At 44.8% G+C, this 26,614-nt stretch overlaps 3 protein-coding genes across 5 annotated transcripts in view; 2 read left to right on the forward strand and 1 right to left on the reverse strand.

Moving 5' to 3' along the window:
- Nucleotides 1–827: 827 nt before the first annotated feature.
- On the reverse strand, nucleotides 828–1,731 carry LOC144714600 (DNAJ heat shock family protein). Its single transcript, XM_078589371.1, has 2 exons — nucleotides 1,473–1,731; nucleotides 828–1,391 (listed from the first exon to the last, which is right to left on the reverse strand). Exons 1-2 carry the CDS (start codon nucleotides 1,635–1,637, stop codon nucleotides 1,209–1,211), a joined length of 348 nt encoding a protein of 115 aa, XP_078445497.1. The 5' UTR covers nucleotides 1,638–1,731; the 3' UTR covers nucleotides 828–1,208.
- A 349-nt stretch (nucleotides 1,732–2,080) lies between these two features.
- On the forward strand, nucleotides 2,081–5,026 carry LOC144714471 (Haloacid dehalogenase-like hydrolase (HAD) superfamily protein). Its single transcript, XM_078589221.1, has 6 exons — nucleotides 2,081–2,406; nucleotides 3,131–3,259; nucleotides 3,360–3,480; nucleotides 3,575–3,656; nucleotides 3,771–3,924; nucleotides 4,674–5,026. Exons 1-6 carry the CDS (start codon nucleotides 2,119–2,121, stop codon nucleotides 4,809–4,811), a joined length of 912 nt encoding a protein of 303 aa, XP_078445347.1. The 5' UTR covers nucleotides 2,081–2,118; the 3' UTR covers nucleotides 4,812–5,026.
- Nucleotides 5,027–8,991: 3,965 nt separating this feature from the next.
- Nucleotides 8,992–26,614, forward strand: part of ESP4 (HEAT repeat-containing protein) — a 66,863-nt gene continuing 49,240 nt past the window's right edge. The window contains exons 1-6 of one of the 3 annotated variants that reach the window (XM_078589193.1): nucleotides 8,992–9,446; nucleotides 10,080–10,239; nucleotides 17,494–17,586; nucleotides 17,666–17,768; nucleotides 17,862–18,018; nucleotides 19,857–20,031. In XM_078589193.1, the coding sequence (XP_078445319.1) occupies nucleotides 9,241–9,446; nucleotides 10,080–10,239; nucleotides 17,494–17,586; nucleotides 17,666–17,768; nucleotides 17,862–18,018; nucleotides 19,857–20,031 (894 nt within the window). In that variant the 5' untranslated portion in view covers nucleotides 8,992–9,240. The remainder of the gene's footprint in view (nucleotides 9,447–10,079; nucleotides 10,240–17,493; nucleotides 17,587–17,665; nucleotides 17,769–17,861; nucleotides 18,019–19,856; nucleotides 20,032–26,614) is intronic. The other 2 variants (XM_078589191.1, XM_078589192.1) reach the window with 2 other exon arrangements.

Genomic DNA, 26,614 nt, shown 5'->3' on the forward strand with positions numbered 1-26,614 from the left:
AGTACTGAACAGTATTAATGACTTATGAGCCCATGGATTATCCTGGGTTCAAAATAAGTTTATATCTAGGCATTCTTACCTTATTTTTACTAATCATTGTTTTATAAATAACACATCATTTGATGCTACATTAAATATAATACACACTATATTCTTATTTCGCAGTGTCTAATGATCTTTTGATATAGTGATATTTATATTATCTGATATAGATTTTACCAACCATTTTCAAAATAATGCAAACTTTCTTGGATCATTAGATGGTGTGGATGGAATAATACGATCTGACTCGTAATCCACCAAAGCCGAAAATACTGCCAAATGGTTGTAATAAGTTTGATTGATGACTTTAAATTTGATATAATACTTTGACATTATCTTCCTCTTAGTTGACTTGAGAGGAGTGGATAAGTTTTCTTGGATGTCTGTGAGGTCATACCAACCATCTCATGAATCTTTTGATTTTTGGACAGATGTCTTTAAAATATTATATACATTATTGTCATGAACATACTTTTTATATACTCTGGCGTACATGGATGAATGTCTGGTCAATTCAATCCACCGTGGAATGATTGATTTTAGTATATATTATACACCAAACATTATAATTTGCCTGAATTTTGGCCATTCCTCCACATTTATATTCAGTTCATCTGCTCAATTATTTTAAACCTTTCTTATACTAGAATAATAGACACCAGTCGTTTATGAACAATCTGATTAGAAATAGTTTATCATTTTATAATACCTTCGATTCCTTAAATAGGACATCGATGTAAGAATCAACGATCTATTTTTGTACTTATCCAGTCGGCAAATAAACAAAAAGATGAACAATAAATTCTTTCACAAAAATGAAAAACATTAATTGCTTGATCACGCGGATGAACAAACAGAAGTCTCAATGAATATCATCTTTCCATCGTATTGGGTAGACTTTACCATTCGATAATCAAAACCTATTCTTTTCATGAATAGATTCGATCGCGGCAGAGAATATGAGACTTAAATGGATCAGAAAGAAAATTCTACTCTGAATCTTCATTACAACCAAATCAATCGACTGTTAACTCGAGCAAGAATTTGGAATACTGCAAGAACGCGTACCAGTCGGAGTTCATCACGCCGCTGAAAATCTTCAATTTCTCCGTCGTCGTCCTCTTGAAAAATTCCAAATTTCGTTCAATCTCGGCCGACTTCCGCAGCTAATCGCTCCCAAAACCAGCGAAAATATCCGCTCCGAACAAACCATTCGAAGATCGGCGTCCTCGGCGAGATCCAAAGAACTCAGACATTTCATCCGCTCTAGAGGAAGCTGGCGCCCGCCTCTTAATTCCTTCTTCTTCGCAACCGTCGTACACAACTCTCCGCTGCGGATCGGCGAGGACCTGATTCATCGACAAAAACAAGGGGAAATCACGTCAGACGAACAATTATCTAGAATATTTAGGGTTTCGAATCAGAATTACCGCGTATGCTTCGGAAATCTGCTTGAACTTTGCATCAGCCTCTTTTTTGCGGGTTGGATTCTTGTCCGGATGCCATTTCATTGCTTGCTTTCTGTACGCCTTCTTCAGATCATCGCCGTTAACATCGCGATCTACTCGCAGAATCTCGTAGTAATCCGCGCCCATCTCCACTCCTCGATCTCCTCTTCAACTTGGCTTCTTCGTTAATGGCGATCTTCTTCTGTTCTCGAGGTAGAAGATGAGCGTACGTTCCCGGTGCGTAGCGACGCAGACCTTTATAGGGTGTCGCGCTATATCTAGGCCGTCCAATCACGTCCTTTTCAATCATTTGTTGAAGAGTAGGATACAGTTTGATCGGCAGATCGGACGGTCAAGGAACCTCCGGAAGATTCCTTATTTATTGTACTGCTACCCTGCGATTCTACATTTATCCGCGCGTACTCTCTCGGTCTGACTAAAGTCGTCGCCGATTTAATGAATTTAATTAAAACAGCTGTCTGAAAATAAACGGTAAATTGGAGCAACGGACAAAGCGGACACGTGGCGGCGTTCTATTGGTGGAGAGGCCCCGATCGCTCTCAAAAGCCGTCGTCTTCTTCTTCTTCTTTTCTCTCTTCTAGTCGTGTTCTTCGTTCGGAGCTCGGCTATGGCGGAGCTCGCTCAGGGCGACGTGTACGCGCCGGGGGGGAATCAGAACAAGACGATTCAGTTGTGGAAGACGCTTCTCGACTGGCTTTCGTTCTTGTTCCAGATTCTTCTTCAGATCCTCAAAGGAATGCCGTCGCGGGCGCGCCTCGGCAACGTTTCTTATCTCTGGTCTTCCTTCAGTTCCTCAGCCGATTTCAAGCCTCTTCCGGTCGAGTACTCCGCCATCGCGCCCCCTCCACCTCAGATTTCCCTCTCTACGGTCGCCGAGGCTCCGGAAAAGCTCGTGGTATGCCCCTTCGGTGATGGATTTAATTGGATCATCCTGTTTTGAATTAATTTTGGATTGCTGAATTTGATTTAAGAACGTGTGAATCTTTGAATTAGGACTGTTTACCCGAGTCTTCAATTTTCGGAGCTAGTGTCTTGAGTCATCAGGTAGAAACTTGAGTTATGGGGTCTCTTCGAGAAGTTAAGCCTTACATGTGATCCGAGGACTGGTTCTTATGGGCAACTGGAGAAGCTAAATTTATCCCACAACTTAGTAGTTTTTTCATAAGAAAATCGCTGTGTTAGGGATTAGATGGTTGCAGATCATCCACGATAGTGTGTAATAGATTGAAGTTCGCGATCAAACACTTAGCAATTCCACGAGTTTAGAGATTTCTAATGGAAGGAATTTGGTTTGGATAGAAAAAAAATCGTATTTATTAGAGTAAGAGGAAACTTTTTTTGTCTCTACCAGGGAATGAGTGGCTTCATAATCAGGTTGATCATCGATTTCGATCTTTTTCTTCAAAAGAAATAATATTTTCTTATCAGTAGAATAGAAAGAAATGGAAAACTCTTTTTTTGATGGTTAAAAAGTTCATTTGTGTCTATTATTTCCCTAGAAGAAGATGAATGCAAAGAAGAAATTCAAGGGTCTATCGAATTTCAAGTATTCAGTCTCAGCAATAAGATACAGAGACTTATTTCCCATTTGTTAAGCTGAAATTTGGTGAACTGTGCAGATTGTTCTTGACTTGGACGAAACACTTGTTTGCGCATACGAGACGAGCAGCTTGCCGGCTGCCATTAGAAACCAGGCAACCGAAGCGGGCCTAAACTGGTTCGAAATTGAATGCGTTACCGTTGACAAGGTCGTTCTTAACTCTCATTTCTTACAAGATTAATCTCTGCAAAAACACCACATTTTTTCATTTCTATAATTTGTGTTCTTATTTAATTTCTGATGAGAAGGAAGGCGAGGGGATTCAGAAAGTCAACCAGGTGACGGTGTTTGAGCGGCCTGGCCTTGAAGAGTTCTTGCAAAGAACCAGCGAGTTTGCCGATCTAATTCTCTTCACAGCTGGTCTCGAAGGTTCTTCCTTCTCTGTTCTTCATAATCATCTGCTGTTCTTCGCGTTCTATCTTTTCCATTTATAAAATTCTGATTTTATTTTTCGTTTTATCAGGTTATGCCAGACCTCTGGTTGATAGGATTGACGCGCGCAATAGATTCAGCCGCCGTCTCTATCGACCCTCCACTGTTAGCACGTAAATATCTGGAAAACTCAACCTTTTTTCTCTAGAAACAAGCAAGAAAATCGAAATTTGGGTTAATTGAGAACAGAAAACTAGTCGATTGATTGATGATTTATTGTTATTTAGGGAGCATCGAGACCATGTGAAGGATCTTTCTTGTTTGACAAACGACTTCCGCAGAGTTGTTCTTGTCGACAACAATCCTTTCAGTTTCTTATTGCAGCCGTTGAACGGCATTCCTTGCGTTCCATTCGCTGCTGGACAGCCTCACGACGAGCAGGTGCGTTGACTTATTATCTCTGAATTGACTTTTTAATTTATTTATAAGTCATCTCCAGGAGTAAAAAATCTTTTGAAAAATCTCGATTTACTTTGTCTTGGACTGGATCGCCACTCTTCAAAGTCAGCTCTTTTATGCTAGAAAGAGTCAACCCTTAATTCCAAGAAAATCCAGATTGAAAAATCACTCATCGTGGATTTGGTTTGACTTTGACTAGACCACCATTTTCAAGTCAATGCGTTGACGTCCTGGCTATTTACCTATTCCTTCGTCCATTGCAAAATTAAATCATCTTCTGAGTAGAAGGAAACTTCCAGAAAATTACGCAAGCTGGATTTGACTTTCACTAGAATACCATTTTTGAAGTCAACGCGTTGACCTTCTTGTCTCTTTTACCTACACATACCTCAGTTTATGAATCAAATCATCTTCCGAAGAAATGTAGAGTTGAATTTGGCTTGGCATTGTCGCCTTGAATATTTGGGAGACTGACTTTATTTGCAAAAGTCAAATCATTTATAGAAAATGTAGAGTATCAAAAATCTTTTAAAAAAAAATCTGGATTTACTTTGGCTATGACGCGACCATTGCTGTTCGAAGTTAACCCTTTGACCGTCTCAGTCTCTTAATTATTTCATTGGTTGACTTTACTGTAAGATAAATTATTTATCCTGATTTTAACTCACATAATGGCCAAAAATTAATTCTATGGTCTCGTTCTGACTATAATAGAGATTTATAAATTTCAGCTCATGGAGGTCATACTACCACTCCTGGAGCATCTCTCTCTCCAGGAGGACGTTCGGCCCGTGTTGTATGAGAGATTCCACATGCCAGAGTGGTTCGAGAAGCATGGGATCCCTTCATGCATCCAAAGCCCTTCATGACCCTCTTGTCTTCGTCATCATAAGACACTGAAGATGGCGACAACAACGGAGACGACAGCAACGATGAAGATGACGATGATGATGATGATGGCGGCGATGGGGATGATGATAGTGATGGCAGGGTAATGGCAAGTAGATAACCTGCCGTGTGTGTATGTCAAATTCAGTCCTGTATTCATTATTTTGATGAGATGAGATTGCCTGAGCTTGAGACCCTTGCTTGGATGAATGGAGATTTCGAACCAACGGCCTGTGTCGCTGGTGACGATCCCGAGGAGTATCATCAGTACAAACATTCAAAAAAGACAGGAATTTTTGACGTTATTCTCTTTTAATTCAGAAGAATATGCAGTATCAAATTTTAAATTTTTTTGAAATGTTGTCACTAGAAGAGAAATTAACAATATCATTCATTCTTAACATATAATACATCCATATTCACTGATAAGCAAATGAATTCTGGCTCATTTTGTTTTTTAGAAACTTTAAGAGAAAAACAATTCTAAAAAAAATTATAATGCGTTTAAAATCAATACCATTACATATGTAACGTAGTGAGGAGAGAGAGTGTGGGTGTTTGAGAAAGAGATAGAGAGAGAAAGAGACTAAGAGTAAAAGAATGAGAGAAACTGAGAGTAAGAGATAAGAAAGAGACTGAGAGTAAGAGAGAGAAGAAAGCAACTGAGTAAGAGAGGGAGAGAGACTGAGAGCAAGAGAGGGAGAGAGACTGAGAGTAAAAGAGGGAAAGAGACTAAGAGTAAGAGAGGGAGAGAGACTGAGATTAAGAAAGGGAGAGAGGGAGAGAAACTGAGAATTAGAGTAAGAAACAGATAGAGGGAGAAAGAAACTGAGGGAAGAGAGAAAGAAAGTGAGAGTAAGAGAGAGAGGGAGAGAAAGAGACTGAAAATAAGAGGGAGATGTTGGATCTCAATGTGGGCTTACACGTAATGCACTGTATATCCATGGTTATTATTCAAGATATTTATCCCACTCAATGTGGTTTTATAAGGACGGGATTAAGGCATCATTATCTATTGCCATGGTTGCATATGTGTAGAAACCAAATCAATTACATAACCATAATGGGTGGTTTTGTAAACTGATATGCCCATGAAGGCCTATAAAAGAATGGTTGTGGTCCCTAGATCATATAAGAACGTGAGACCCTCCAGCCCCTATTTGCAGAAGAGAATTCAGTCTCCACTACATTGATCCAAAAGATCCACTCCAAACCATCCAATAAGATGGACTCCAGTACGCTTTTGCTGAAGTTATTTTCTACCAGGAGAGACTGAATTACAAGGGAGAAAGAGACAGTAGGAGAGGGAAAGAAAGAGTCAGAGTAAGAGAGAGAGAGAGAGTTATGAAGAACGAGACTCCGAGTAAGAGATTGTAAGAGAGACAACTGAAAGTAGGAGCGAGAGATATACAGAAGGAGACTGAGTAAGAGAGAGATAAACATAGAAAGTGACTAAGAGTAAGAGAGAGACATGACTGAAATCAAGAGAGAGATGCAGAGAAAGAGACCGAGAGTAAGCCAGAGAGAGAGAGATAGAAAGAGACTGAGAATAAGAGAGTGAGAGATAGGAGACTGAGGGTATGAGATTGAGGGTAAAAGAGCGAGAGAGATAAAGATAGAGAGAGACTGAGAGAGAAAGAGACTTAGACTCTGAGAGTAAGAGAGAGATAGAGAAAGAGATTGAAACTCGGAGAGTAAGAGAGAGAGAGAGAGAGAGACTCATACTTTGAGAGTAAGAGAGAGAGATAGAGAACGAGACAGATACTGAGAGTAAGAAAGAGATAAAGAAAGAGAGTGAGACTCTGAAAATAGTAGAGAAATAAAGAAAGGGTTAATATCACGGTACAGCCCAAACCAGGTCGAAAGTCTGCAATTTAACCTTAGCTTTTTTTTTTGGTGCGGTATATCCCAAACTCACCAAGTCGTCTGCGATATATCCTGGTGATGACGTGGAGTCCATCATGGCTGCCAGGTGGATCTCCGGCCAGATTTTGACCTGGCGGAACCCACCTGGCAGCCACGGTGGATTCCACGTCATCATTGGGATATGTCGACCTGCCAAGGGTTTTCCGATAAGAGAGAGAGGGACATTCTAGAGAGAGAGAGAAGCGGCCTAGAGAGAGAGGTTCTAGAGAGAGAAAGATAGGTGTTCTAGAGAGAGAGGCATTTTGTAGAGAGAGAAAGGGAGAGAGAGGCACTCTAGAGAGATCCGACCTCTCTCTCTCTAGAAAGAGAGGTGTTCTAGAGAGAGAGGCGTTCGGCCGGACTTCAGTCGGGTCTCTCTCCCTTTCTCTCTCTACAAAATGCCTCTCTCTCTATAACACCTCTCTTTCTCTCTAGAACCTCTCTCTCCTCCTTTCTATCTCTAGGCCACTTTTCTTTCTCTCTCTAGAACCTCTCTCTCTTCTCTCTCTCTCAAGGCCGCTTCTCTCTCTCTCTCTAAAACCTCTCTCTCATTCTCTCTCTCTAGGCCGCTTCTCTCTCTCTCTAGAATGCCCTCTCTCTCTTATCGGAAAACCCTTGGCAGGTCGACATATCCTGATGATGACGTGGAATCTAGCGTGGCTGCCAGGTGGGTTCCACCACGTTAAAATCTGGTCGGAGATCCACCTGGCAGCCATGATGGACTCCACGTCATCACCAAGATATATCGCAGACTTTCGACCTGGTTTGGGCTGTACCGTGATATTAACCCATAAAGAAAGACATTGAGACTTTGAGAGTAAAAGAGAGAGATAAAGGATGAGACAGACTCTGAGAGTAAGAGAGAGATAGAAAAAGAGACTTAAACTCTGAGAGTAAGAGAGAGAAAGAGATGAAGAAGAGACCTAGAGTAAGAGATAGAGATATAGAAAGAGACTGAGATTAAGAGAGAGATACATAAAGAAACTGAGAGAAAGAGAGAGAAATTGACTAAGAGAGAGATGTATAGAAGGAGAAGAGACAGAAAGATATACATAGAGAGAAAGAGACAGAGAGATTTACTGGGAGAGTAAGAGACCAAGAGAGAGATGTACATAGAGAAGCAGATCGAGAGAGAAATATACAGAGAGAGAAACAGAATGAGAGAGATATACATAGAAAGAAATAGACTGAGAGATATATACAGAGAGAGAAACAAAACGAGAGAGATATACAGAGAGAGAGAGACTGAGTTGAGAGATACAGAGCGAGAAACAGACTGAGAGTATGCATCAGGGATCGGATCGGATCAGATTGTTCGAATCTTGATCGAAAGATTCGAACGAACAAATGCCAATTCAAACAGATCTGTTCAAATCTTTCGATCGAACAAACCCTTTGTTCATGTTCGATCGAATGTTTCGAATGAACAATTTGGTTCGTTCGTGTTTGATCGGCCATTTGTTCGAACAAATTTGAACAAATGGCCAGCAGCCGCCAGCGGCACCAACGGACGGCAGCTACTTTCTCTCTTGCGGCCGCTAGCAGTCGTTGGCGGCTGCTGGTGTTCACTGGCCGTCGCTGGCGGCTGTTGGCACTGCTGGCGGTCATTGGCCTGCAGTACTGCAGGAGCTGAACTGAACACAGAATCTGCATTCGAACATTCGATCCGAACAGCCATCTTGTTCGAACAATCCGATCCAAACAGATCATGTTCGGATCGGATCTGAACTGGACAGATTGGTGTTTGGATTCGATCGTCTGAATGCCCGATCCGATCGAACATTTTTGCGATCTGTCCGAATCCCGGAACTCTAACTGAGAGAGAGATGTGTAGAGAGAGAACGAGACTGAGATTGTGATATGCAGAGAGAGAAAGAGACTGAGAGAGATACGTAGAGAGAGAACGAAACTGAGATTGAGATATACAGAGAGAGAAATAGACTAAGAGAGAGATGTGTAGAGAGAGAACGAGACTGAGATTGAGATATACAGAGAGAGAAATAGACTAAGAGAGAGATGTGTAGAGAGAGAACGAGACTGAGATTGAGATATACAGAGAGAGAAATAGACTAAGAGAGAGATGTGTAGAGAGAGAACGAGACTGAGATTGAGATATACAAAGAGAGAAAGAGACTGAGATATACAGAGAGAGAATGAGACTGAGATTGAGATATACAGAGAGAGAAACGGACTGAGAGAGAGATAAACAGAGAGAGAAAGAGACCGCGAGAGAGAGTGAGGTAGAGAGAGAAAGAGACTGATAGAGAAAGAGATTGATAGAGAGAGAGAGAGAGATCGAGTGAGAGACAAGGAGACAGAGAGAGACTGCGAAAGCGAGATATATATAGAGAGAAATAGACCGAAAGAGAGAGAGAGAGCTCCGATTATCGGTCTATCATCTCTGATTCCCCCCTCGTTATGAATGTCATCGCGATGGATTTTGGACGAAAATCCGTGGATTAGGGTTTAAGCGGTGATCTGCCGGAGGAGATCAAGCTCGAAACAATGGCGGTCAGCTGGGGAGAAAGCGCAGCCGGTTTCGTTCGCGCCGTCAAGAATGCATCCGCTACGTCTTCGAAGATGGAGCAGCTAAGGCAGTTAAAATCGCTGTTGTTGCAAAGAGAATCGCCATCGCTTCGAGACTTCGTGCCGCAGCTCACCGAGCTGCTGCAGACTGGACAGCCCAGCCCTGTCCGTAGGTTCATTGCCGAGTGAGTTCAAATTTCTCGTCTTCCTCGTCTCGAAATTCTCTGATTTGGCATTATAATGCTTCGAATTGCCTTTCTTGGCCGCAATTTCGCTGGCGTGTGTGGAAGTGAAAATCAACCGAAGATTTTTTTTTTGAAAGTCAACGGAATCTACAGAATTTGATCGGTATCGGAGACGGTAATTCAGAGTCAACAACCGATACCTACAAATCTTAGGAGAAAAATAATAGTAAGAACATGCGTTCTAAAAATTCGTAGATATTGATGACGCAGAATTTAGGTTTCGGCAGTAGACGCAATTGCCGGATGAGGACTCATTAAGCGTGGACAGATTTAATTGTTAAGAATACTTTCATTGCATAGAGATATGCTTTTCAAAGGTAATGGATGTTGCGTAGATCATTAAGTTTGAGTTTAATAGTTAAATTCTTTGGGATTTCTAAGTATGCGGGCTACGAGAGACTTTGTCACTCCGACTCTAGAATTAGAATGAAAAATTATGAAATAAATATACAAGGTACTAAAATATGTTGTACGGGATATAGTTTTCTCTTAGTATTTACGCATTACTTTTTTGTTTGGAGGATTAAAAACTGTGATGTTTGTTTCATGTCTGTCTGTTGATCTTTTTCTCAGGTCAATTAATGACATTGGTCAAAAGAACTCAGAATTGCTGCCCGAAATGATTCCCACTCTTATTCATCTGTTAAAGGATCCTACGCCGGCCGTGGCCCGCCAAGCTATTTCCAGTGGAACTTGTTTGTTTCAAAACATGTTAGTTAAGATCGTCCTGCAGGCAAGTTCGGTTTATCAAGAAGACAATTGATGTTTTTGTTTAGTGCTCCGAATTTTAATTTAATTTAATGGCGATTATTGTTATTCATTTCTTGGACACAGTTTGAATCTTTGTTATTCTAGTCAAGTGTAACAGGGATATGATGATATACAATGACCCAGATGCAGCCATAGGCTGAGGTTATTCTGAAGCATATGAAATATCATCCGTAGATTATTGCCGACATGAACCCAGAAACAGGGGCAAATGAAAGAATTTAATAATCTTAACTTGACTTATGATACAGTTTCTCCTCTGCTGTCAACTCTAGTGTCTCTTGTTATTCATGATGACTGTGTCTCAATTAAATATTCCTATTTATGCTACCGTTGCCCTTCTGTCTCTCAATTTAAGTCTCAATTTCTTCTCTGCAAAAGAGTAGGAAAACTGCCCATATCTTGAAGAAAGTGATATGAACCTCGATCTAGGCTTGTATCGGGGGAGAGTAGAGGGCGAGGCGAGGTAGAAGTTCCCGGGATAGAGAAGAGAAAGGGGAAGGATCTGAGAGGAGGCCAAGCAGATGGGTAGGGATCGGCTGAGGACGAGCTGCCTGAAGATGCGGTGAGGTAGAGATGATCACGAGGGAGGGGGATCGTCGAGGGAGGGAGAGAGGACCTAGATGTGGAGAGGGGAGACAAGAGACCTTACTTCATTCTTCTTGGCTGCCCTCCTAAAGGGAGCACATCCCTATTTTAAGGAAATACACGATAGGCAAATGACTGAAACGCCCCTGTGGGTTAACATGACGAAACTACCCCTAGATAGGTTGAGGATCCTATCAAGGATCCTATCAGAAAGTCAATGCAGATTCTCACGAAGCTTCAAATTCAGGAAAATGTTACCCTTTAATATGGATCAGGGTTCCCTAGAATAATGTAATAGATGTCACTTGAATCTTAAGTTTGCAGACCCATTTCTTGATAAAGTCCATTGTGCTGAACGGTAAATGATGAGTCGTCCTGATGAGTTTGCCCATATCTTTTACATGGTTTGTGTCAAAAAAGAGCTCTCCTGATGGCCCTCTTCTTCATTCGAATCTATGTGTGCTTCATTAATGCACGGACTCTACTGACCCTCCATCATTAAAGCGGGGTTGCGAGGATCCTGGCTGCACAAGAAGGAAAAACGGAAAGGAAAGAGAGCTTATATTCTTCATTGGGAGACTGTTTCAAGTACTGGTTTGCACAGTGTACTGATATGATTCTAACCAAATCAAGAAACGAATTATTGAAAAATATAGAGAGTAAGATCCAGATCTGAGGCGCCTCCTCAAGCTCCCACAGCCGAATACAACTTAAGCTTCACGACGGCTCCAAAGCTCCCAGGTCTTCCCTCCAAATGATCGATGCCCCCTCCTGCCAGAGGGTTATTCCTTATATAGGAGCAAGATGTCCTTGCTCCTAGCCCAGGCAGTTAGTTACTGCCATGGGCGGTTACTTTTGATCTTGGACTACATGGACTTCACACATGTGGGCCCCAATGTGGTCCCATGTTCAAAGTTATTCCCTTTTTCTCCTCCTTTCTTCTTTCTCTTATATGTAATCCAAGGTATCGTAACTGTCAATATTCACGTACGCAGAGAAGATAGAAAAGGAACTCTTAGGGCAACAGAAGCAGAGACAGAAAAAGAGTATTCCATTTCATAAAAAACACGATATTTATACAGAGGCCGTGCAACGGCTAGTAGGGGTGTATCACGTGCAGTACTCACGTGATACGCTCTAACAGTAACATTCCCTTTTTCTCCTCCTTTCTTCTTTCTCTTATATGTAATCCAAGGTATCGTAACTGTCAATATTCACGTACGCAGAGAAGATAGAAGAGGAACTCTTAGGGCAACAGAAGCAGAGACAGAAAAAGAGTATTCCATTTCATAAAAAACACGATATTTATACAGAGGCCGTGCAACGGCTAGTAGGGGTGTATCACGTGCAGTACTCACGTGATACGCTCTAACAGTAACATTCCCCCCCCCCCCCCCCATCCACTATGACCTTGTCCCCAAGGTGAAAATCTGGAAACCGTTCTTTGATTGTAGATAGTTGTTCCCATGAAGAGTCTTCAATAGGTAGTCCTGCCCATTTGATACACACCTCCACAAAACCATTAGACTCTCTGACATTCAACACTTTAGCTGGGGTTAATTGCCATTCTATCTGTGGTGAGAGAGGAGTTAACACAACTGTTTGATCCTTTGGCCCAAGGGCTTTGCGCAACTGAGATACGTGGAATACGGGATGTAAACCACAAGAGGCGGGAAGGTTCAATTTGTATGCTACTGATCCAACTTTCAAAGGGTCCAAAAAATTTGGGAGACAATTTTTCATTCGCACGTTTGGCTAAAGATCGCATTCTGTATGGTCATGATCTCAGATACACCTTATCACCAATACTGAAATTCACATCTCTCCGGTGTTTGTCTGCCTTTTCTTTCATTATTGTCTGTGCGTCTGCTAATCTTTGTCTCAACGTCTTCAACATCTGATCTCGTTCCAATAGTAATTCATCCACCGCTGCTATGGGAGAAGGAGGACTACCATAGTGTAGCAATTTGGGAGGATCTCGGCCATATACAATGTTGAAAGGGGTAGTCTTCAGTGCAGAATGAAACGAGGTGTTATAAGAAAACTCAGCCCAATGCAGCCATCTGGACCAGGTGCTTGGTGTTTCTGAAGTAAAGCAGCGTAGGTACCCTTCAAGGCATCTATTTACCACCTCTGTCTGGCCATCGGTTTGCGGGTGATAAGAGGAACTCATCCTTAAACTAGTACCTTGGAGTTTGAATAGCTCTTTCCAGAAAGCACTTGTAAATACCTTATCCCTGTCTGATACAATGGAATTTGGAATTCCATGAAGGCGGACTATCTCTTTAACAAATTTGTCTGCAACAACCACAGCTGAAAATGGGTGGTTTAAAGGAATGAAATGACCATATTTACTAAGTCAGTCAACCACCACCATAATACAATTAGAGCCGTGGGATTGAGGGAGACCCTCAATAAAATCCATCAAAATATCTTCCCAAACTTTCTCTGGAATTGGTAAGGGTTGCAGTAATCCTGCCGGAGAGAGGCTTGAAATTTTGTGCGTTTGACAGATGTGACACTGATCTACATATTCTTTTACCCCTTTCTTCATGCCTGGCCAATAAAGATCTTGAATGATTCGGTTGTAAGTGTGTAAGAACCCTGTATGTCCCCCAACTACTGAATCGTGGTATTCTTTCAAGATGTGAGGTATAAGTGATGATTTGGCGGACAAAACCAAACGGTCTTTGTACAATAAACGACCATGAAGGAGAGAAAAATTTGGGTGTGAATCTGCCTTAACTGCCAACTCCTCTTGAATTTTATTTAAACAGGGATCACTTCTTAGTTCAGCCTGAATAACTTCATGGTCTAAAAAACGAATCTGGGAGGTAGATAAGCTGGACAAGATCCCAAATAGGGGAGATCTGGATAGGGCATCAGCTACCTGATTATGCTTACCCGGTTTATATTCAATGTCAAATTGAAACCCAGCAGCTTGTAGGCCCATTTGTTGTAGGGTTCCTGGACTTGCTTTTGGCCAAGTAAAAATCTGAGACTGTACTGATCTGTTCTGATAATAAAGGGTAGGTGTATGAGATAATGTTTCCACTTCTGAACTGCCATTACTATGGCCATCAATTCACGTTCATATGCAGATTTCACTTGACTCCTTCTGGGCAACGCCTGGCTGAAGAATGCAATTGGTCTGCCATTTTGCATGAGAACAGCTCCAATTCCTACCCCTGAAGCATCTGTCTCAATTATGAACCTGGAATTAAAATCTGGTAAAGCCAATACTGGTGTCGTACTCATGACTTCCTTCAAGTTTTCAAATGCTTTTTGTGCGAGATCTGACCAGAGGAATGCATCCTTTTTAAGTAAGGCTGTTAAAGGGGCTGCAAGGAGTGCATAATTTCTCACAAATTTTCTATAGTAACCCGTCAGTCCCAAAAATCCCCTTAGTTCTTTTAGGGTTTTAGGAACTGGCCAGCTGCGCATGGCCTCTACCTTTACGGTGTCTGCCATGACACCCTCATGAGAGACCCACTGGCCTAGAAACTCCAACTGGGAGCACCTAAATCGGCACTTCTTGGGATTGATGTGTAGTGACTTTGATGTCAATACTTGGAACACTTGATGCAAATGATCTCGATGATCGTCCGCAGTTCTGCTATAAACCAAAATGTCATCAAAGAAGACTAGTAAAAATCGCCTCATATATGGTTGGAAAATGTGATTCATGAATGATTGAAAAGTAGCTGGTGCATTCATTAATCCAGAGGGCATTACTCTGAACTCATAATGGCCTTCATGAGTTTTGAATGCTGTTTTATATCTTCTTCCTTCATGCGGATTTGATGATACCTGATTTTAAATCCAATTTGGAAAAAATCGTAGAGCCATGCAACTCATCAAGCAATTCTTCTACTACTGGGATAGGATATCGATATGGGACTGTAATTTTATTTAATGCTCTGTAGTCAACACAGAAACGCCAGCCTGAATCCTTCTTTTTGACCAACAGTACTGGGCTTGCAAAAGGGCTGTGAGAAGGTCGTATGAATTCTGACTCTAGCAACTCTTGAACGAGCTTCTCTATCTCATCTTTCTGGATATATGAATATCTGTAAGGTCGGAGGTTCACTGGTTGTGAATTTGGTAAAAGATGGATGGGGTGGTCAATCTCACGGGGTGGAGGAAGGGTTGATGGGGTTTCAAACACTGATGGATAAGTGGACCTTAATCTGACTTCCAACTCCTTGTCGTCTCCGTCAGAACTATGAATAGTAACCCCCTCCAATCGATATAATTCCATCATCATTACTTGCTTTTGTTTCAATGATTTGTTTGCAGACTTTGGGGCAAGGTTTCCTCTGGATAATTCTTGATCTCCTTTAAGAGTTATGACTCGGTTGTCTGCCTTGAACTTGATTATAAGTTTTTCCCTGTGAATATGAGTCCATCCCAATGAGGTGAGCCACGTCATTCCCAAAATAAGGTTTGTGTTTCCCAACTGCAATGGTAAAAAATTTTGTACTCACTACCACACCCTGAACAGAGAATTGGACCCCCAAACACACGCCTTGTCCTTTTGTCGCTTGTCCATTCCCCAAAATTACTTCAAACAATATGGATTCATCAAATCTAAACTTGAGTTCATCGCTCAACTTTGAACAAATGAAGTTATGGGATGCTCCACTATCCAGTAAAATTGTGACTTCCTTACCCTGTACTTCGCCTTTTAGCTTCATAGAATTTGGGCTAATGCGGCCCATAATAGATTGAAGAGATACATGAGCTGTTAATAAATTTCCTTCTACTGGCTGTTCCTCCCCTTCCGGCCAATCTTCCTCCTCATTGCCCTGTACAATGACTTCTGGCTCTTCCTCCGGTATAATTAGGATCTGCAATGATTTCTTGCACCTATGACCCGGACCAAACTTATCATTACAATGGTAACATAACCCTTGCTCTTTCCTTTTTAAGTATTCTTCTTTAGTCAATTATAGTCTCTTCTGCTTCTTTGCAACTTCATCTTGCGCTCTCTGGTATGAATTCTGCCCCGGTTTGACTTGGTTTTTGAGCACATTACTATACTTGAGACCTCCTCCTTCCGGTGTGACGACCGCCTTGCTAGATGACCAGTTGGACTTCTTGGCGACCTGATAAGGTTGCAACTGATTATGTCGAGATTCGTCATATGCTTGCCATATGGTTTCTAACCACTTCTCAGCTTCCAGTGCAGCATCCATAATATTCCTCAAACCTTTGGGTTTTTCTCTTTTTATTTCTGCAAAAATTTCTGGTTTCAGACCCTTAGTGAAGGTCTCTTCTGCTATATATTCTGGTATCGGAGGCAAATATACTGACAGTCTTTCAAACTCTTCTCTATATTCCTTGACAGTGCCACTTTGCTTGATGTCCATAAATTGATGCATGATATTATCAGATAATGTATCATCAAATCGTTTACCAATACGTAACTTGAAATCGAACCAATCAAGAAAAGTGTACCGATCTTCTGTCCATATGCACCATTGTAGCGCTGCTCCCTCTAAGCACGACATTACTTTTTTCAGTCTCTCACTTTCCTCAATCTTGTGCACTCTGAAGTACTTTTCAATGCTGCGTAGCCATCCTTCAACGTCCTCGCCTCTGAACGTCGGAGCTTGAATCTTGCTGACAATAATGTGGGTCAGCGCCACTGAGGTTGACGTTGACCCTTCTTTGTTTACTTCTTCCGTCCTCACTTCTGGCTGATGGACATCCCATTATTTTGCCTTCCCTTTTGACTTTTCTCCCGTTTGCAATGTATCCAACCCTGTTGTAATATTCTGCATCATTCGAATCAAGATATCTCTATTCTCATTCCCAGATTTCTGTAATTCCTCATTCGACTTTTTCATCTCATATCTTAACACTTTTTGTTCCTTTTTCATCTCCGCAATATCTGATTCCATTTCTTCAATTCTAGATTCTAATGCCTTGAGGGTCATGGTGGCCAAGACCACGGCTCTGATACCAATGATATGATTCTAACCAAATCAAGAAACGAATTCTTGAAAAATATAGAATTGACTCACAATGGTAGTGTGGCAAGATAAGTCTTCAGATAGAGAGTAAGATCCAGATCTGAGGCGCCTCCTCAAGCTCCCACAGCCGAATACAACTTAAGCTTCACGACGGCTCCAAAGCTCCCGGGTCTTCCCTCCAAATGATCGATGCCCCCTCCTGCCAGAGGGTTATTCCTTATATAGGAGCAAGATGTCCTTGCTCCTAGCCCAGGCAGTTAGTTACTGCCATGGGCGGTTACTTTTGATCTTGGACTACATGGACTTCACACATGTGGGCCCCAATGTGGTCCCATGTTCAAAGTTATTCCCTTTTTCTCCTCCTTTCTTCTTTCTCTTATTGGTCCCATGGGCCCCAATCCAAGGTATTGTAACATATACTTATCCTTACCCAACAAGTACAAGGATCGATACATTGAAAGGTCAAGAATGAGCCCCCTAAATGGGACTAACTTAAGACCAATCAGTATCAGTAAATTTTGTTTGTTCGTTTCAAAAGGTGTGAACTGCTAATAGATTCGAAGGGGAAATGTCATGACATGCACATCTGTATTTCTCATTTGTATCAATCCCCTTGCTCTTTTTATTTATCTTGCCTTTTTTACTTAATTTAGGGTATAGTGCCCACTGAACTGGAGAAGCCGCTGAAGCTATCTTGGGAGTCAATGTTGGAGTTCAAGGATTCTGTATTGCCAATGGCATTTCAGGTAGTTTTACTTTCCGTAAGGCAGAATGTTTCCAATTCATAGCATATTTTAAGATGTAATTTCTTGTCACATATGGAAGCCGGGGAACGAAGGAGTAAGGTTATTGGCCATTAAGTTTACCGAAGCGATGATTCTTTTGTACACACCGGATCCCAGTGCCCCATCAGAACCGCCTGATGAAGGTAAGAGTGGTATCGCTATCTACTACACATCTTACCTCGGAAGTCTTACAAGAATAATGCTTGAACTCAATGACGATTTTCTATTGTAATCAGGTTTCAGCATATCTTGGGTGCGTGGATCAAATCCAGTGTTGAATGTCAGTAACCTGGTCTCCGAAGCAACTCAATGCTTGGGAATGTTGCTTGATCAGCTGCGAGTGCCTCACGTAAAATCTCTCAGCAATTCTATCATCATTGTGCTGGTAAATTGGTCAGTGGGATACCCCTAATGCCATATCTCCCTACTTTGGATCCTATTTTTGAGTTTTCTGTTTTCCATGTCATTCAACTTGGCGATTGGCTTCATCGTAAGATTGAAAATCCTCACCCTTTGTTAATAAGCCCAGTCTTGGGAAATGTGCTGACGTTATCATTTTGTCCTCAGTTCAGAACATGAATTCATTGGTGGTCACAGTTAGTCTTGGCCTTTCCTATTGGTTACTGCTTATTTTTAGTTTTATGATACGATCCGTATCAAATTGGTTGGAAAAGATCATGAAATGCTATTTATAGATGTAATATCGCAATTGCAAAGCCAGATCCTTCTTCAGAAATCCCAGCCGACGCCGATCCTTCTGTAGCTCGCTCCTCTTGATGGTATGAATGTCTTCAGAATACCCTTGCCGCATACAGCTGGTCTCTCCAAGACTTCCCACACCCTCCAGGAAGTCTAACTGCCAGAAGATGCCTTTTTTTGAGGTCTCACCTCTTATTTATAGGCATCCTTTATTCCCTTATCCCTCCCAGCCAAAACTGGGAGTTAGTGGCCACTTCAGCATCACATGGGGTATCAGGTCCCATGGTGCCTGTTGAATGGTCTATGTTCTTGATTTGGCTCCCCCTTCTTTTTCTTTTCTCATATACTCTAATGGGAACCGTATCATTTTATTTATTTTCTCCGGTTTAATTTCCTTATTGTTCTCATGAGGGCTGACTTAATTCATAAGAGGTCTGGGTGGTTACTTACGTACCTGGTACGTAAATATGGATTTCCAATAATTAATTGAGACCTGTTTTTAGCAAAGTGAATGGATACATTGATCCTTCTTTTCTGATATTTAATTCTTATTTGAATAATGTACTGAGAGGCCTGGAAATTGAGCTTGGCTTTACTCAAGGGGTAGAAACCTGGGCCATAGGAAAAACTAGAAATGATTTTTGGAACGATGTTCTGAAGTTATCTATCTTAGGAGTGTAGTTTGAGATTTTGAAATGTTTATGTGAAGTGTTCATCTCATTCAATCAAAGGAATAGTTGTAATAAATATTAAAGTAGATGAGAGAAGTAGAAAGAGGCAGAAAACAAGTCCATGTGTCTCAGTCTAGGAGATTTGCTTGATAGTTGCAATAAATATTCTGTTTCGCTCCAGTATTTTGTTCATTATGGGAATTCTCCATCCATTTATTTGTTTCTTATCATTCATGATCAAAATCTTGTCGAGGAGTTTTGAAAGGTTTCTCGTGTCAAAGCGTACAAAAAAGTTTTGTAAGAAAAAAATACTTGTAGAGAATGAAGGTTTTGTCCTATTTCATTCGCTAAAAGAGCTGTGGGTGGAAAATATTTTGCTAGAGAATTCAACTTATATAAGAACACTTGAGGAAAAAGAATTTCTTGATGCTCTCATAGAAATGCCTGAACAGAGACATGGCATGTCCTCTCTTTTTCTACCAATGAATTTTTTTAATTTATTTTTTAAACATTTCCATGCAATTGTGAAATTTGCTTCTTGGATAAGGATGGTCGAGTAGGGTAAGAAGGATCAAGACAGAAGAAAATACCAACCGCATTGTATTTCATTTAGGGTTAGTGTTATATACAGCGTTTATTGGGTAGATGAAGTGGAGCCCAATACGGAGATACAACGGTTATATTAATGGCTAGTCTCTGCTTCAAACTATGTGCCTCGTAATAGGTTGACCCCGTTAACATCAAATGAGAGCTGAAATGTTAAGAATGCATGTTGAACTGATTTTCCATGTAATGAACGTCTATACTATTATTCTGGATCCCCATTTCTTATTAGTCTAATTTATTTTATCTATTTTCCAGTCTTTCATCTATTGCAACAAAAAGACCTTCATTCTATGGGCGGGTACTGCCAGTCTTACTAGCTTTGGACCCAGAAAAAACAGTCATAAAAGGCTTTGAAAGTCCCCGTGCATATCATGGCTTGAAGAGTGCATTTTTTACCTGCTTGAAGTGTTCACATCCTGCTGCTCTGCCGGTAAATTTAGATATTGAACTTTGACAAAACAATGTTTCAACACTTCATTTTTTCCTACTCCAAAAGCTTGCATGCCAGATAAATAGTTGATTCCTATTATTTTTTTTAATTCATACAAACACGTTGGTTTACATTATTTGCATTTATTCTTTTTATCAATCGAGACATATCGAGTTGAGAGGAGACACCTGGAATGAATCAGAAAAAAAATGTGTTGTATTTCTACAAAACTATACAGCCATGAATGGCTAGCCATTATGGCTACGTTTGCCTCGAACGATGTGTGGCCACTTTTAACGGCTATAACTAATAACACCTTCCCTCAAGCTTGGGAATGAATGTTCTTCATCCCAGCTTTGACACCATAAAAATCCATGAAGATCTCTAGATAGGTCTTCGGTTGGGGGATCAGCTAATTATTGCTTTGTATTGATGCAGTCAATCTCAAGAGTCCTTGTCTCCAATTTTTCTTTGATGAAATGGTGAGCAATCTCAACGTGCTTGGTTCAGGCATGCTGAACTGGATAATGTGTGAGAGTAATGGCTGCTTCATTGTTGCGACGAAGTTGGCTAGGCCTCATTCTGGGGAATCCTAATTCCTGGAGAATTCCCCAAATCTAGAGGAATTCTCAGATCTTTCGCAGGAGCTTGGAATTCGGCCTCGGTACTGGATCTGGAAACAACTTGTTGCTTCTTGCTGCCATGTAACTAGGTTGCCACACAGATGGGAGCAATAACCAGTATTGAACGAATGATCAACCTGCGAGCCAACATAAACAGAGACAGTTTAAATTTTGAGAGTCAATGATTTACCTTGCTGGAAGGTGAGACCAAGACCAATGGCCTCCTTCAACTACCGGAGCACTATATTTGCAGCTGGCAAGTGAGACAGTTTAGGTTGGTACATAAATTGTCTATGAAAATTGACAAAGTTGGATATATCTGGTGGAATGAGCTAGATAGATAAGTTAACCATCCAAGCGTTGATATGACAACGAGCCAGTATCTGGGTCAGAGGAATAATTTTAAGTTTACTGTTGACCCTATAGGTGTATGTAGGGGTTGGCATTGGAGGCGACCTATTCCATCCAGTACATCATATAGTGATACCATTAGATGAGTGGGCCACTTTCCGATACCCAAAAAGTATTTAAGATGCCTAAACTCTTAGTATTGTACTGGGAATGAAGCTCTTCACCCAATATGCTGATGACAAAGGAGTCATCCCTGTGATTATAATGTCATCAACATAGACAATCAGAATAACCACATTCCCAGGTAAGGTATGTTGATAGAATAGAGTTTGCGTGGTTTGAGTAAATTTCTCAAACCAGGCTGGAAGACATTTTTACATCAAACTGATCAAGTTCCCAATGCTGTTTGGCCGGCAAGGAGATCAGAATTCTCTGTGTTCATTTTTGATACGGTACCAAAAGTTTGCTCATAGTCTGCGCCTTATTTTTGGGTGTGGACTTGGGTAACTACTCGAGCCTTTTATCGCTCAAGTTGATCATTCTCCATATATTTCACAGTATAGACCCATTGACGACCAATAGGCTTCTTACCAGGAGGGTGAGACACTATGTCCCAAGTGTGATTTGATGGTCACTTGTTGAAGATTCATAAGAAATGCCTTATGAGTCGTTGAGACAGTCTGGTGAGTCAAAATGTCAGCTAGGAGATAAGGAGTAGTCTGAGTAAAGAGTGCTCCGTCTGGGGGTGGAGAGACGATTAGTAAACTTATCAACCTTGCTCATTCATTAGGTATGGTAGAAGTAAGTGGAGCTGGTCCTGATACCAGGGTAGGATGACCTGTAGATGACTGATCAGCCTGGGAAGTACGGACCTGGGTCCGAACAAAGTGTTTATGATGCGGAGGGAGTAGTCCCTTATTGAGATGGCCCAGTTCCTTACTCCAGACGCCTTGGGATTCCCCAGAATCAGATTGCCCTCCGGCACCTCTTTCCAGAGGCGCTGGAAGAGTCGGAGGAACCATATTTGGGTCAGAGAACAAGACTGGAGGGGACGGAGAAGATGTTCAGGAGGCTTAGTAGTAATTGCCTCCTCAGGTTTGGTGGGGGTGCTGTGATAATAAAACCGACCTTCATTAAATGTGACATCCTTGGAGATAATGATTTTCCTCCTCGTAGATAATAACATTTATACTCTTTCTGTGTGTTAGTGAGAGACTAGCTACTATGGGCTAATGGGCCCTATTCTATAAGCCCATTAGCCCATCTATCCTTCTCTCTCTTAGGGTATACATACCCACCTATGTACTCAGTTATGGGTATGTCATTATCTTCCTCTTCTCTTCCACAACATGGTATCAGAGCTCCAGAGCTCCTCACCTAGGGTTTTACATCGCCCGCACATCGCCGCTGCCGCTCTTGCAGCAGCAGCCGCCGCCGCCGCGCGCACGCGCAGCAGTCCGCAGCCGCCGCGCGCAAGCGCAGCCACCCGCCGCCGCCGCGCGCACGCGCAGCAGTCCGCAGACGCCGCGTGACCGCGCCGCAGCTGCGCGCCTGCCGCAGCCGCCAGCCGCCGCCGACGCGCCACAGCCGCCAGCCGCCAGCCGCCGCGCAAGACGCGCCGCAGCCGCCAGCCGCCGCGCGCGACGCGCGCGCAGCCGCCAGCCGCCGCAAGACGCGCCGCAGCCGCCAGCCGCCGCGCGCCGCCGCGCAGCCGCCAGCCGCCGCGCACCCGCACCGCAGCCCCCACCGCAGCGCGCCCGCGCCGCAGCCACCAGCCGCCGCACGCCCCCGCCGCAGCCGCCAGCCGCTGCACGACGCCGCCGCAGCCCTAGCCGCAGCGTGCCCACGCCAGCCGCTGGCGCCGCACGCCGCGCAGCCCTAGCCGCAGCGCCGCACGTTGCAGCCGCCAGCCGCTGCGCGCACGCGCCGCGGCCCTAGCCGCAGCGCGCCCGCGCCGCAGCCGCCAGCCGCCGCGCACACGCGCCGCCGCCCTAGCCGCAGTGCGCCCGCGCCGCAGCCGCCAGTCGCCGCGCGCCCGCGCGGCAGCCGCCAGTCGCCGCGCGCCCGCGCCGCAGCCGCCACCGCCGCGCGCCTGGGCAGCAGTAATCAGCAGCCGCACGCCGCAGCAACAGCAGCAGCGTGCACGCGCCGCAGCCAGCTGCCGCCGCACGCCGCACCCCGCCACCGAAACCAACATGCCGTTCACTGAGACTGACTTCGCCGAGAGGCCCTTGTCCTACAAGGTGGCTCATCCGCTCCCATCGGTCCCGGAGGTGACACTCCTACGGGGCCCGAATCTCCTTCAGTGGATGCGCTTTGTCGAAACCGCCCTGAAGGCACGTCAGCTCTTCAAGCACTGCACTGAAGAGCCCCTTACAGTCGACCACCCACACCATGCGGTGTGGGACGTTGAGGAACAGTTCGTCCTCGGCTGGCTGTATGCGTACACCTTGGCTCCCGACTTCCGCGACCGGTTTCTGCATCAGAAAACGGTCAAAGGATTCTGGGATCAGGCGCGCTCCTTCTATGGCCGGGACAACGACTGGTGACGCCTTTATGCTCTTGCATGTCAGGCCAGCAATCTCCGTCAGGGGACGCTGACCATCTCTGAATATGCACTTGCCCACAAGAAGATGTGGGATGAGGTGGACTATTATCTTCCACCCGACGACCTGACGTCGAAGACGTACCAGAATGTGCTCCTCTTGCGGATCATGGGCTTCCTCAGCGGCCTGAACCGCGAGTATGATGACGTCCGTCGTCGTGCTTTGCACCGCAAAGAAGGTCCACCTGCTCTTGAGGAATTGGTGAAGGAGCTCCAAGAGGAGGAAAGTCACTTTCTCCTCCATGGGACTCCCTCCTCCGGTCCTCCGGGCGAGTCGACTGCCCTGCTTTCTGCCCCCACCGCGTCTGCACTTTCTTCCGGCGGCAAGCCCCCGGAGATCCTCCCTACGCCCACATCCGCTGCTCCACCAGCTGGGACGGCGGTTTGCTCATATTGCGGCAAACCGGGCCACGGGAAGAACAAGTGCAAGAAGCACCTGAATGATTGGAGAAAGAAGAAAGAGGCCGCCGACGGCAAGACCATGGTGGCCCAGTCTGACTCATCCTCCGCCAGCGCCTCCTTAGTGACCATGGATCAGCTCCAGGCAGATTTGGCCCGACTTTGTGACCAGATGGCAGCCCTGCAGAATCCATCCACGGCTTACTTCGGTGGTTTTGGTGCGTCTTCCACTCCTTCCCCTTCCGATGAATGGTACTGTGGTCATACGGCTTTTCAGTCTCCTGTCGTCTCCGATACTACTTGGGTCCTTGACTCGGGGGCCACCGAACATATGACCCCGAGTAATGCCCGGTTTGTGTCCTACGAGTGGCATCAGGGTGGCCGTACTGTTCTCACGGCAGGGGGTGGACGTCTTCGTGTGGCTGGCATCGGGGCAGTCTATGTGGACGGTCTTGGTGTGGTCCACAACATCCTGCATGTTCCCGACCTGCGGGCAGTTCTTATGTCCCCACAGCATTTAGTTGATGCCGTCTCCTGTTCATTCCACCTCAGGCCTGACGGTATGTTTCTGTCTGACAAGGTGGGCCGGACTACACCGATTAGGCGGGAGAATGGACTGCTGCTGCTGGAAGACGGAGGCCGCTCCCAGTGCTTCATGGTGCACCGGACTCTACTCTCGGTGGCTGAGCAGTGTCGGGGTCGTCTTCTGATGGAGCATCAGCGTCTTGGACACCCACCTTTCTCTACTTTACAGCGTTTGTTTTCGTCGTTATGTTTGGGCGTGGACCTCAAGACTGATTTGTGAAGCTTGTCAATTGGCCAAGCATCGTAGATCCTCTTTTGCTTCCTCTCCGTCTCACACTACGACCCCGGTGTTCCGCGTCCACAGTGATGTATGGGGGCCGGCCCCACAGCCCAGTCTGAAGGGGCATCGCTACTTCCTACTCTTTGTGGACGAAGCTACCCGCTATATGTGGGTTTACCTTCTGACTGCGAAGTCGGAGGTTGCGCAGAATGTTCGACATTTTTGCACCATGCTCCAGACGCAGTTCGGTCGCGGCATCCAGCGTTTTAGGTCCGACAATGCTCGGGACTTCTTCAACGCTGACCTCGACTCTTTCTTTGCCGACCGGGGCATTCTCCACGAGTCCTCCTGTGTGGCCACCCCCGAGCAAAATGGCATGGCTGAGCGGCGGATCGGCTATGTTACCTCGACAGCGCGCATGTTGCTGTTGGACTCGAAGGCGCCTAGGCGTTTTTGGGGCGATGCGGTTTTGACGAGTACTCATCTCGTTAACCGTATCCCCACCCCGCTCCTGGAGTTCTCCAGCCCCTTGGACCGGATGACTGCGGCCTTCCCGGACGCTTCCCTGAGGACGGGGCTCTTGCCTCGTATCTTCGGCTGCACGGCCTACGTCCATCACTCTTCTCCGACGCGCACAAAGCTTGATGCTCGCGCCCTCAGGTGCGTGTTCGTGGGTTACTCTTCCCTCCAAAAAGGGTATCGGTGTTACCATCCGCCCTCTCGGCGTTTCTTCACCTCGGCAAACGTCACCTTTGCCGAGCATGAACCCTACTTTGGGGACTGTTCTACCTCATCACGCCTTCCGCTGGATGAGGCTCCTTCGGCCCACCCCTTGGGGCCCCGTCTGATCGTGGAGTCTACCACCACCACTCCACCCTCCTCCCTCCATGATCTCTCTCCCCTTGCCTCCTCTTCCTCAGTTCCCCCTGCGGGGTCCTTGGACGTGTCCTCCACTTCGTCTTTGTTTCCTGCCCCTCCCCCCTTGGCAACTCCTCCTCTCCCATTGGTCTCCGGTTCACCATCCTCGTCCCCTCCCGGTGTGTCGCCCTTGTCACCCGTCCGTGACCAGCCCTCGTCTCCATCCAACTCATCTTCCCCTCCTACCGCCGACATACACTCCTCATCCGGTGTGTCATCTCCTGCTCCTCCCGGGGAGTTCCCCCTTGCTTCCGCTCCTCCTGTCGATGGTGACGATCAGTTGGGATGGCCTATTGCTCTACGAAAAGGGGTCCGTCAGTGCACTAAGGCCTCCCTATACCCTCTCTCTCATTTTATCTCCTTTGACCAGTTGAGTCCTCCCTACCGGTTATTTCTTTCCCGCATCGAGTCCGATCCCGTTCCTCGTCGCTTAGCCGATGCTCTCGCCTCTCCTCCTTGGAAAGCGGCGATGGATGAGGAGATGCAGTCTCTCCTCAAGAACCACACGTGGGACGTCGTTCCACTTCCCCCTGGCAAGAGGGCTGTGGACTGCAAGTGGATCCACGCCAAGAAGCATCATGCGGACGGGACTCTCGAACGCCTCAAGTCTCGGCTTGTGGCTCGGGGGTTCACTCAGTCCTATGGCGTAGACTACTTCGAGACGTTCTCACCAGTGGCGAAGATGGAGACTGTCCGTCTTCTTTTGGCTCTTGCGGCCCATTTCCACTGGACCATCCGCCAGTTCGACGTCAAGAATGCCTTCTTGCATGGCGATCTGACGGAAGAGGTGTACATGCAGCAGCCGCCGGGCTATTCTCTTGGCCCCCCCGGTCACGTGTGCCGCCCGCGGAAGTCTCTCTATGGACTCAAGCAGTCTCCGCG

Source organism: Wolffia australiana, chromosome 17 (genome assembly GCF_029677425.1).
Source record: "Wolffia australiana isolate 7733 chromosome 17, ASM2967742v1".
NCBI lineage: Eukaryota > Viridiplantae > Streptophyta > Magnoliopsida > Alismatales > Araceae > Wolffia > Wolffia australiana.